The following is a 12,382-nucleotide window of genomic DNA, read 5'->3' as shown; positions in this document are numbered from 1 at the left end:
GACTGAAGAATAGTCAATATTAAAGCATTGATCTTTTTAGTAATTATTGTCACTGACTGTATATAACTGCAGTTGGTGTATATATCTGGATGGTAAGCTGAAAAGGTTATTTCCATTGATTTTAGAACCCTGCTCCGCTACACCATGGCTCCCATTAACAATGTTTCCCTGGATTTTGTCTGGCTCTGACATGACTTTTACCCCTTTTTCTCCACAATTTCGTGGTATGCATTTGGTAGTTACGGTCTTGTCTCACCTCTGCAACTCCCGTAAGGACTCAGGAGAGACGAAGGTTGAGAGCCGTGCGTACTTCAAAGCACGACCCAACCAATCCACGCTGCTTCTTGACACAATGCCCACTTAATCCGGAAGCCAGCCACACCAATGTGTTGGAGGAAACACCATACAGCTGGCGACCATGTCAGCGTGTATGCGCACGGGCCCGCCACAGGAGTCGCTAGAGCGTGATGGGACAAGGACATCCCTGCCGGCCAAACCCTCCCCTAACCAGGACGATGCTGGGCCAATTGCGCAGCCGGTCGTGGCCGGCTGTGACAGAGCCTAAACTCGAACCAGGATCTCTAGTGGCACAGCTAGCACTGTGATGCAGTGCCTTAGACCACTGCACCACTGCGCCACTCGGGAGGCCCTGGCTTTGACATTCTAACAACTTCTCACTCTCAGCGCGCGTGATCTGGGTTTCATCTCTCCCTCACCAAGACTGTCAACTCTGAACTTTGTGATCTGTTTGCAAATGTTTAAAGGTGAACAGAGAAACACTGATGCTGTACTCTGCTTTTCAGCAAACGAAAAGGCTCTTTTAAATACTTCACTGGTGTTTTAACTCCCATCTGTCCTCCTCTCGTTCTCTCTAAATTCATTTGAATTTCTCCTCTCCACCGTAGACCATTCTGATAACCATCTGGTGGCAGATTGTATGTGTGTGCGTGCGTGTGTTTGTACGGGTATGTGTGAGTGGATGGTAGCTATATTATGCGCATGTGTGGTAAATGTTGTGTACTGTGAGAGTGTGTGGTGGTTTACACTATGTCGTGTGGTCCATGCCATGCACACATGTGTAAAGCTACAGTGTGTGTGTGTGTCTGTTTGTCCACTACAGGGTTGTTGTATCTCGTTGTTTACAGAGATAGTCAGATTGTTGTTCTGAGAGTCATTTGTTCCAAGGGCATTCATATGTATAGTTCTGTGATCTCAAACCTCTTCCTGCTCCTCCTCCTCTTCTTCACCCCCTCCTTCCTCTTCATCCTCCTCTTCCTCCCACAGAGAGAAAGCCCCCTGCAGATGCAGTACTTCCCATCCGAGGGGCGGTTCGATAAGATGTACTTCCCTTATTACGGGAAAAATTTACATGTAAGTACATTACGCTACATATTTATATTAAGAAGGAAACTGTTCATGAATAGAATAATTTAACTTAATTACAAGTAGTTAATGTTAGCATTGTCAAGGCAGTCTGGCGAGAAGAGAATGCTAGGAAATGTATGGGAGTGAACTAAGACTACATAGATGCCAGTGTATTGTCATGACAATGACTGATGTGTGTGGATGTGCGCACATCTGTGCATATATGAATAAACAGTGGTTTATCTCCATCTCTCCCTGTGTGTTTGCCAGTCAACCTACGTTCAGCCACTGGTCGCGGTCAAGCTTCTGCTGACCAAGGAGGACTACAACAATGAGCTGACCGTGGAGTGTAAGATTGAGGGCTCCGACCTGCGGAACAGTGACGACCGTGACAAGTTCCTTGGGCGCGTCACGTTCAGGGTCAAAGTGGTCGAGTAGTGGTTCAGGAAAACCACCAGCGTTGCACAATGCCGCCTTTGAGTATAATCAATGCCCTCACCCACCTCCACCTCTTCCTCCAACCACTTCCCTCCCTCCATCCGGTGGATCAGGGGAAGCTACGGTAGCAGGGTTGTGTGCTCCTTATAAACTAACATGAACCCCCCCTGAAACACACACAAATGCACACCTCTCACCCCCACCTCCATTAAAGTTAGTGGTAATGTAGCAACAACGTGCCATAGTAGGGACCTGTATATAGCTGTATTTGGAGCATTGAGTTGTGGTATTTCTCCCGTAGTGCTGTGCAGTCTGCTATGTGTGATGTGTTGTTTCTGTATGTACATACTTGATGGCTATAAACACTGTTTTTCTTTAGCTCACTATGTCTGAACGCTGTAAGAGATCAAACTAAGAAATAGATGAATAGCTGTAATTTAAGATCATTGATTAAGAGAATACATGAAGAATGAAAAATGCCCCAAAATATATATGCTTATAATTCAACCTACCTGTCCAACATCTAAGGGAAGAGATTTTACACCCCTATGGGAACTGTGCTTTGTACAGATGCCTTATGGTCGGTATGAGAACAAATCTTAAATAAAGATGATTTTAAAGATATATGTGTGTCCATTTACTTTTAGTGCCATGGCTGGGATAAATTAAAGGACAAGTGTACTGCACTTCTGGCAATACGCCTTTTAATGGCAATTGCCCTGACATTCACAGAGATCACACACGGTACACGCTGCAGATGTCAGCCCTGGTCAACAATGCAACTTTAAATCTGAGCCCAGGATTTGAATGTAGAGTTGAATGCTCTGTAGTATTGTGTTGACCTGCTGCCCTCACATGGTGGTTCTATGGAAAATAACCCTGATGAAGGTCTATTGTCCCATTAAAACATGACCATATCCTGATTCCTGCTTACAAGCAAAAACTAAATCAGGAAGTACCAGTGACTCACTCTATACGGAAGTGGTCAGATGACCTGGATGCTACGCTACAGGACTGCTTTGCTAGCACAGACTGGAATATGTTCCGGGATTCATCCAATGGCATTAAGGAGTATAAAACCTCAATCATCGGCTTCATCAACAAGTGCATCGACGACGTTGTCTCCACAGTGACAGTACGTACATATCCCAATCAGAAGCCATGGATTACAGGCAACATCCGCATCGAGCTAAAGGCTAGAGCTGCCGCTTTCAAGGAGCGAGACACTAATCCGGATGCTTATAAGAAATCCCGGTTTCTCCTTTAAAAGTTGTATCATACTGCAACACACCTTGCGTGCTGCTGCAGAATTCTCTGGCACGTTATTTAATTGTCAGACAGTTTTACCATTAATGCTAGTTTGACCACCAGAGGGCATCTTTGAGAAGCATTTGATAGTCTTCAATATTGGCATTACTAGAGAATTTAAACCTTTTTTTGTCAGAACATAGTATATGAGATTGATTTGAAGAAATATAGATGAATTATTTTGATTAATATTATGGGGTTTCTATTCCAAGAAAAACAAAAAGCGAAACCCTCAGGGTTCCGTTAGGATGGAACGGAAAATATGACTCTGTACAATGTGGTGGTCGGGAGTAGGCTACAGTACTAAGAGCATAAGAGGTTTGGATGATTCTAAATTAATCTAAGGGACATTTTTCGTTAGGGCAAATCTGATATGTGAAAATATCTAAGGGGCTTTTATATAATTCTAAATTAATAATAATATATCTCTTTGATTTAAAAAATAACGATATTTTGGAGATGTTTTCGTTTTAATTTAACCTAGAGTGAGCGAGGAAAAAGGCCATTCTTGAACATGGGGTGAGACATTCTCACTAATTTGTAAATAAAGTCAGTTTGTTATTTATAATTATTTATTTCTGTTTTTAGTAGGAAAGAAACCAAAAGCTGCCTCATGGGTTTCCCGGTGGCGGCCGGCACAGGTATCGAACAAGCATCTGTAGCAACACAGTTTGTAATCTGAATAAAGGCCAAAATAATATTTATAAATGTATATAAAATAATTTCATATGGGTCTCCCGGTGGCTGTCGGCACAGGTATCTAACCAGCATCTGTAGCAACACGGGATGCCCCAGCCACAAAGTTTTTAATTCTGATCAATTGCCTTGCACAAAGTATCAAAATACAGAGAGTTGTTGGTAAACGTATATTGTCCTGCTAATAGCCCATGATGGGCTCTTATAATACTGTATATGGTGTCCAGGTCAGGATAACCAAAACATTTCTTTATTATAGACTATCAGAAAGAATGTTGGTACTTATTTATTTTGATCCAAAGCCATGAATGAGTCAGTCAGCTTTATGTATGTGCCGAGGCTAAACTGTGCCAGCAATTTGATTATTTAGCAGACTTAATAACTTGCTTATATTCAGTTAACACATGCAGTTGAAGTCGGAAGTTTACATGCACCTTAGCCAAATACATTTAAACTCAGTTTTTCACAATTCCTGACATTTAATCCTAGTAAAAAATCCCTGTTTTAGGTCAGTTAGGATCACCACATTATTTTAAGAATTTGAAATGTCAGAATAATAGTAGAGAGAGAGATTTCAGCTTTTATTTATTTCATCACATTCCCAGTGGGTCCAAAGTTTACATACATTCAATTAGTATTTGGTAGCATTGCCTTTAAATTGTTTAACTTGGGTCAAACGTTTCAGGTAGCCTTCCAAAAGCTTCCCACAATAAATTGGGTGAATTCTTGCCCATTCCTCCTGACAGAGCTGGTGTAACTGAGTCAAGTTTGTAGACCTTTTTTCTTCGTACATGCTTTTTCAGTTCTGCCCACAAATTTTCTATAGGATTGAGGTCAGGGCTTTGTGATGGTCACTCCAATATCTTGACTTTGTTGTCCTTAACTTGTTCACGCTACCAGGTTCCCCAATGGCCCCCCCCCACGCTCAACTCAAAAGATGGCGCACAGAATGCAAAAATATTATTAGAAATATTTAACCTCCACACATTAACAAGTCCAATAGCTCAAATGAAAGATAAACACCTTGTTCATCTACCCAGTGAGTCAGATTTCTAAAATGTTTTACGGCGAAAACATAGCACATATTTATGTCAAACCACCACCAAAGACACAGCCAATATATAGCCATTTTGTCGAACAAAAGATGCAATCACAAACGCAGGATTAAAAGAAAAATAATTCACTAACCTTTTGAAAATCTTCATCAGATGACAGTAATAGGACATGTTACACAGTACATTTATGTTTTTTTTCAATAATATGCTATTTATATCCATAAATCACCATTTACATTGACGCCATGTTCAGAACAAGCTAAAAAATGTCCGGAGAAATTATATATAACTCCGCCAGATAACGCCAGATAACAGCAATACACATCATAAACTTTGACTAAATATACATGTTCTACATATAGTTAGAAAGATACATTGCTTCTTAATGCAATCGCTTTGTCACATTTCTTTTTAACGTTACAGAAATCGTTCATTTTTCAATAATCTGAGACGGCGCTCAGACATAAGTAATATTTCTCCGCTATGTTGGAGTCAACAGAAACACAAAATTACAACATAAATATTCTCTTACCTTTGATGGTCTTCGATCATAATGTAGTGGAAGAAGTCATACTTACCCAAAACATTGTTTGGTTTCAATACGTGTGTCTTTGTATTAGCATATGCTGCAAGTTCCAGCTGAAATACTACCAAAAATTACTTCTGGTCACGAACAGTTGCGCATCAAAACTACATATTATATGTTGACTAAACTGGTCAAACTAAGTGCAGAATCAAGCTTTAGGATGTTCTAAACGTACAAAACTATTATCTAATCTCTCGGACGAACGTGCTTCTTGGCAGGCGATCTGGAACAAAGGAACGTGTCTCCAAAAAGCGCGCTCTCGTAACCTTTAATTTTCTCGCGACACTTAGTCTTTTGCCTACCAAAGGCTCAAAACACGCGGGATTTGTACAATTAAACACTGTACTGAATGAGGACATCTAGTGGAAGACATAGAAAGTGTCTCCAGATCCATAGCTGGTTGGGAAGGGTGGGGGCGATGACGTCAAAGTTGCCCCAAGTTTGAGGCTCCCAAAAATAGTTTGGGAGATTGCCTGCCCTGTGAGTCCTGCTATACTTACAGACATAATTCAAACGGTTTTAGAAGCTTTAGAGTGTTTTCTATCCAATTATTATTATTATATGCATATATTAGCAATGTTGGACAGATTTGTTTTCAGTTTACTATGGGCACGCAATTCCTCCAAAGGGGGCAGTATTCTGCTTATCCTTAACTGGTTGTTAAGCCATTTTGCCACAACGTTGGAAGTACGCTTGGGGTCATTGTCCATTTGGAAGTCCCATTTGCTACCAAGCTTTAACTTCCTGACTGATGTCTTGAGTTGTTGCTTCAAAATATCCACATAGTTTTCTTTCCTCGTGATGTCATCTATTTTGTGAAGTGCACCAGTCCCTCCTGCAGCAAAGCACCCCCACAACATGATGCTGCCACCCCCGTGCCTCACGGGTGGGTTGGTGTTCTTCAGCTTGCAAGCCTCCCCCTTTTTCCACCAAACATAACGATGGTTATTATGGCCAAACAGTTATATTTTTGTTTAATCAGACCAGAGGACATTTCTCCAAAAAGTACGATCTTTGTCCCCATGTGAAGTTGCAAAACATAGTCTGGCTTTTCTATGGTGGTTTTGGAGCAGTGGCTTCTTCCTTGCTGAGCCGCCTTTCAGGTTATGTTGCTGTTGGACTCATTTAACAGTGGGTAAAGATACTTTTGTACCTGTTTCCTCCAGCATCTTCACAAGGTCCTTTGCTGTTGTTCTGGGATTGATTCCCACTTTTCGCACCAAAGCACATTCATCTCTAGGAGACAGAACATGTCTCCTTCCTGAGCGGTATGACGACTGCGTGGTCCCATGGTGTTTATACTTGCGTGCTATTGTTTATACAGACGGACGTGGCACCTTCAGGACTTTGGAAATTTCTCCAAAGGTTGAACCAGACTTGTGGAGGTCTACATTTTCTTTTTTGAGGTCTTGGCTGATTTCTTTTGATTTTCCCATGATGTCAAGCAAAGAGAAGCTGAGCAAGACGGTAGGCCTTGAAATACATCCACAGGTACACCTCCAATTGACTCAAATGATGTCAATTAGCCTATCAGAAGCTTCTAAAGCCATGACATAATTTTCTGGAATTTTCCATGCTGTTTAAAGACACAGTCAACTTAGTGTATGTAAACTTCTGACCCACTGGAATTGTGATACAGGGAATTATAAGTGAAATAATCTGTCTGTAAACAATTGTTGGAAAATTACTTGTGTCATGCATAAAGTAGACATCCTAACTGACTTGCCAAAAGTATAGCTTGTTATTAACAAGACATTTGTGGAGTGGTTGAAAAACAAGTTTTTATGACTCCAACCTAAGTGTATGTAAACTTCTGACTTCAACTGTATATCTTAAGAATGCCATGGAATATAATTGAACATTTTCATTTATCCATTCTTGTCTCAGAGCAGCACGATTCTGTGCTGAAATAGTTGACCACAGTGGGTAGGCTATATATAACGATATTGTTGAGAAATTTTGTTTAAAAAAAATAAAAGTGAGCGATAGCAATCTGAATAAAGGCCAAAATAATATTTATTTATGTTTTTAGAGGGAGAGAAACCAAGGACATCCCGGCCAGCCAAACCTTCTCCTAACCCCGATGACACTGTCACACCCTGATCTGTTTCACCTGTCCTTGTTATTGTCTCCACCCCCTCCAGGTGTTGCTTGTTTTCCCCACTGTATTTATCCCTGTGTTTCCTGTATCTCTGCCAGTTTGTCTTGTATGTTCCAAGTCAACCAGTGTTTTTTTCCCATTCTCCTTTTTCTAGTCCTCCTGGTTTGGCCCTTGCCTGTTTCTGGACTCTGTACCCGTCTGCCTGACCATTCTGCCTGCCTTGACCTAGAGCCTGTCTGCCACTCTGTACCTCCTGGACTCTGAGCTGGTTTTGACCTTTTGCCTGTCCATGACCATTCTCTTGCCTACTCCTTTTTGGATTATTAAACATTATAGACTCCAACCATCTGCCTCCTGTGTCTGCATTTGGGTCTCACCTTGTGTCACGATAGTACGAACTGGCCATGACAGACCCAGCAGACTTGGACCAGCTTTGCCACGCTGTCTCCCTGCAGGGAGACACCATTGGGAGACATGATGAGCTGTTACAGGACCTTCTGGAAGGGCTTCGCTCTCTGACAGAATGCCACGACCAAGGGTTTAAGGCTACTATGGAGCTTATTAAGGAGTTAACCCATAGGCTGTCTGCCATCCCTGAGAGACCCCAACCTCCTGGTACATTTTTTTCCTTTTAGTGGTGAGTTGTATTAGCCTACCCCGGTTCCCGAGAACCCCGCTTACCTCCTCCGGAGCGATATTCTGAAGATCCTGGTATCTGTAGGGACTTTCTTTCTCAGTGCTTGCTTATTTTTGAGCTACAGCCATCTTCGTTCCCTTCAGACCGATCGAAGATAGCATGTATTATTACGCTAATGTTGGGAAGGGGGCTGTTGGGAAGTCTGTCTTGGATACCTTTCTTCACGGATTATCTGAGGTGGTAAAATATGAGCTATCTGCTCTGGAATTTCTGGTGGATCTCGACTCCCTCATCACCCTAACCATTCAAATTGATGGACGCTTAAGGGAACGCAGTAGTGAGAGGAGGTCGCCTCGGGCACACTCGTTCACCCGCTATAGCTTGCTCACCCTCGGAGGAATCCAGAAGTTCACGAAAGGCCGTTTTCCCGAGAGGATCCAAAGCCACCCGAGCCCCCTTGTAAATGATCAATGAACGACGGGTGAGTTGGATTCTCCTGAGCCTATGCAATTGGGAAGAGCAAGGTTATCGGTTGGGGAACGCTCATGTAGGCTGAATTCTAACTGTTGTCTGTACTGTGGAGTGGCATGACATTACATAGCTATAGTTGAAGTCGTAAGTTTACATACACTTAGGTTGGAGTCATTAAAACTTGTTTTTCAACCACTCCACAAATGTCTTGTTAATTATCAAACTTTAGTTTTGGCAAGTCGGTTAGGACATCTACCTTGTGCATGACACAAGGTTTACAGACAGATTATTTCACTTATAATTCACTGTATCACAATTCCAGTGGGTCAGAAGTTTACATACTGTGCCTTTAAACAGCTTGGAAAATTCCAGAAAATTATGTCATGGCTTTAGAAGCTTCTGATAGGCTAATTGACATAATTTGAGTCAATTTGAGGTGTACCTGTGGATGTATTTCAAGGCCTCTTTGATGTCCTAACCGACTTGCCTAAACTATAGTTTGTTAGCAAGACATTTGTGGAGTGGTTGAAAAACAAGTTTTAATGACTCCAACCTAAGTGTATGTAAACTTCAGAATTCAACTGTAATAGGCTTTGTCAGAGGAAAGCCAATAAATTGTCAAAGACTCCAGTCACCCAAGTCATAGACTGTTTTCTCTGCTACCGCATGGCAAGCGGTTCCGGAGTGCCAAGTCTAGGACCAAAAGGCTCCTTAACATTGAATCCCCCCATTTGTTTTGTACATTGCTGCAACTCAATATGTATTATCTATGCATAGTCACTTCACCCCTACCTACATGTACAAATTCCCTCAACTAACCTGTACCCCTGCACACTGACTCGGTACCTGTACCCCCGAATATAGCCACGTTATTGTGTTACTTTTTATTTAAAAAAAATATTATTATATATATATTGAACAAAATACAAAAGCAACATTTAAAGTGTTGGTTTCATGAGCTGAAATAAAAGATCCCAGAAATGTTCCATATGCACAAAAAGCTTATTTCTCTAAAATGTTGTGCACAAATTTGTTTACACCCCTGTTAGTGAGCATTTCTCCTTTGCCAATACAATACGTTGATTATACAGCATGACTATCACACAGGTGCACCTTGTACTGGGGAAAATAAAAGGCCACTATAAAATGTGCAGTTTTGTCACACAACACAATGCCACAGATGTTTCAAGTTTTGAGGGAGTGCGCAATTGGCATGCTGACTTCAGGAATGTCCACCAAAGTTGTTGCCAGATTTGTATTTTTATACCATAAGTTCCCTTCAATATTGTTTTAGAGAGGTACAACGTGTAGCCAAGCCAGCCTAGGACCTTCACATCCTGCTTCTTCACCTGCGGGATTGTTTGAGACCAGCCACCCAGACAGCTGATGAAACTGAGTTTGCACAACCGCAGAATTTCTGCACAAACTGTCAGAAACCGTCTCAGGGAAGCTCATCTGCGTGAACAGAGTGCCCTATGGCGGTGGTGGGGTTATGGTATGGGCAGGCATAATCTACGGAAAATGAACACCATTGCATTTTATTGATTGCAATTTGAGATACCATGACGAGATCCTGAAGCTCAAGGTCGTGCCATTCATCCGCTGCCATTACCTCATGTTTCAGCATGATAATGCACAGCCCCATGTCGCAAGGATCTGCACACAATTCCTGGAAGCTGAAAATATCCCAGTTCTTCCATGGCATGCATACTCACCAGACATGCCGATAATTGAGCAAATTTGGGATGCTCTGAATCGACGTGTACGACTGCGTGTTCCAGTTCTCGCCAATATCTAGCAACTTCGCACAGCCATTGAAGAAGAGTGGGACAACATTCCACAGGCCACAACCAACAGCCTGATCAACTCTATGTGAAGGAGATGTGCAGCGCCTCATGAGGCAAATTATGGTCACACCAGATACTGACTGGTTTTCTGATCCATGCCCCTTTTTTACTGTTACCAACAGATGCATATCTTTATTCCCAGTCATGTGAAATCCATAGATTAGGTCCTAAAGAATTTATTTCAATTTACTGATTTCCTTACTGTATTTGAACTGTAAAATCTTTGAAATTGTTTTTATTTTTGTTCAGTGTAAGTTTTTCAATTGTCTCTCATTGGAATACTTTTGATTGGTCTCTATTTCCAAGAATAGCTGGGCTTTGATAAGGATAATTATCTGAGTACTTCCTCGGGTTGGGATCACCCCAAAGAGCAGTCTAAAAGCCAAGACCAGATTATCTTTATTATCATTCATATTTTATGTTAAATTAACCAGAGTTAATTTGGTTCCTTTTTAACATGAGTTCCTTTGACATCATTTCAGTTCATTTCTTCCTAGAATATCTAAGGGCTCCATTCAATCCGTAGAGCCGAAGAGCTGCGCTTCAGCGCAATAGACATTTAAAGGCAATATTTCTGAGTTAGCAGAGACTGCATTCAAGGGAAACGCTGCATATGGCGGCTCAATTGGAAATTACCTTTACATTTAAATGGTGTTATAGCTCTGAACTTCAGCGACACAGATTGAATCGAGCCCTAAATTACTTTAATGCCTCTCCCTTATTCCAGGCATTATGTTTAGTGTGTTTGACTTCAGAGTGGCCATGTCACTGGGCAATCAGCTGCTTAAAGTGAAGTGGTCTACACTTAGCAGCAGGGGGAGCTGTGAGAAACAGGGCCTCAAGGTGACCCATAACTGTGTGTGTGTGTGAGTGCATGAGTGCAAGTCTGGGTGTGCATGTATGTGCATGTGTACGTTTTCATGTGTCTCTGTGTACGTTTCTGTCTGTTTGTGTGTGTGTGAGTGTAGAGGCATCTGTGTGTTCACATGGTTGACCTCACTGGCACCAGAGCAGGATAATATCAACTCTTATCTCCCAGTACGGTAGACGCTTGAGAGGCTGAGGACAGTTTCTCTAATCTCAAGGAGAGCCTACTGTGAAGGGTCGGTCCATGTTCAATTCATTGAAACTTCATAGGTTGAAGATAATTTGAGATCTAACAGGTGACAGAGTTTCTTGCCTTCTTTCTGTTCTTTATTGGTACCGATGGACGGTAGAGAGAGCCTTCTTTCCCTGGAGTACCAGCTGAGGTGTCCCGTGTGTCTGGATGTCTTCAACGAGCCTCTGATGTTTTTTTATTTTTATTTTTATTTCACCTTTATTTAACCAGGCAGGCTAGTTGAGAACAGGTTCTCATTTGCAACTGCGACCTGGCCAAGATAAAGCATAGCAGTGTGAACAGACAACACAGAGTTACACATGGAGTAAACAATTAACAAGTCAATAACACAGAGAAGAAAAGGGGAGTCTATATACAATGTGTGCAAAAGGCATGAGGAGGTAGGCGAATAATTACAATATTGCAGATTAACACTGGAGTGATAAATGATCATGTACAGGTAGAGATATTGGTGTGCAAAAGAGCAGAAAAGTAAATAAATAAAAACTGTGGAGATGAGGTAGGTGAAAATGGGTGTGCTATTTACCAATAGATTATGTACAGCTGCAGCGATCGGTTAGCTGCTCAGCTAGCTGATGTTTGAAGTTGGTGAGGGAGATAAAAGTCTCCAACTTCAGCGATTTTTGCAATTCGTTCCAGTCACAGGCAGCAGAGTACTGGAACGAAAGGCGGCCGAATGAGGTGTTGGCTTTAGGGATGATCAATGAGATACACCTGCTGGAGCGCGTGCTACAGATGGGTGTTGCCATCGTGACCAG

The 12,382-nt window shown here is 41.9% G+C and overlaps 1 protein-coding gene across 1 annotated transcript in view; it reads left to right on the top strand.

Moving 5' to 3' along the window:
- The window catches only part of LOC123994810 (sodium/potassium-transporting ATPase subunit beta-3-like), a 73,570-nt gene extending 71,143 nt beyond the window's left edge, over nt 1-2,427 (top strand). The window contains exons 6-7 of the mRNA XM_046297810.1: nt 1,285-1,371; nt 1,636-2,427. Of these exons, the coding sequence (XP_046153766.1) occupies nt 1,285-1,371; nt 1,636-1,803 (255 nt within the window). The 3' untranslated portion in view covers nt 1,804-2,427. The remainder of the gene's footprint in view (nt 1-1,284; nt 1,372-1,635) is intronic.
- Nucleotides 2,428-12,382: the final 9,955 nt, after the last annotated feature.

This window comes from Oncorhynchus gorbuscha, linkage group LG14 (genome assembly GCF_021184085.1).
Source record: "Oncorhynchus gorbuscha isolate QuinsamMale2020 ecotype Even-year linkage group LG14, OgorEven_v1.0, whole genome shotgun sequence".
Lineage (NCBI taxonomy): Eukaryota > Metazoa > Chordata > Actinopteri > Salmoniformes > Salmonidae > Oncorhynchus > Oncorhynchus gorbuscha.
The sequence above is the reverse complement of the archived record's forward strand: the minus strand, read 5'-3'. Positions and strand labels throughout refer to the sequence as shown.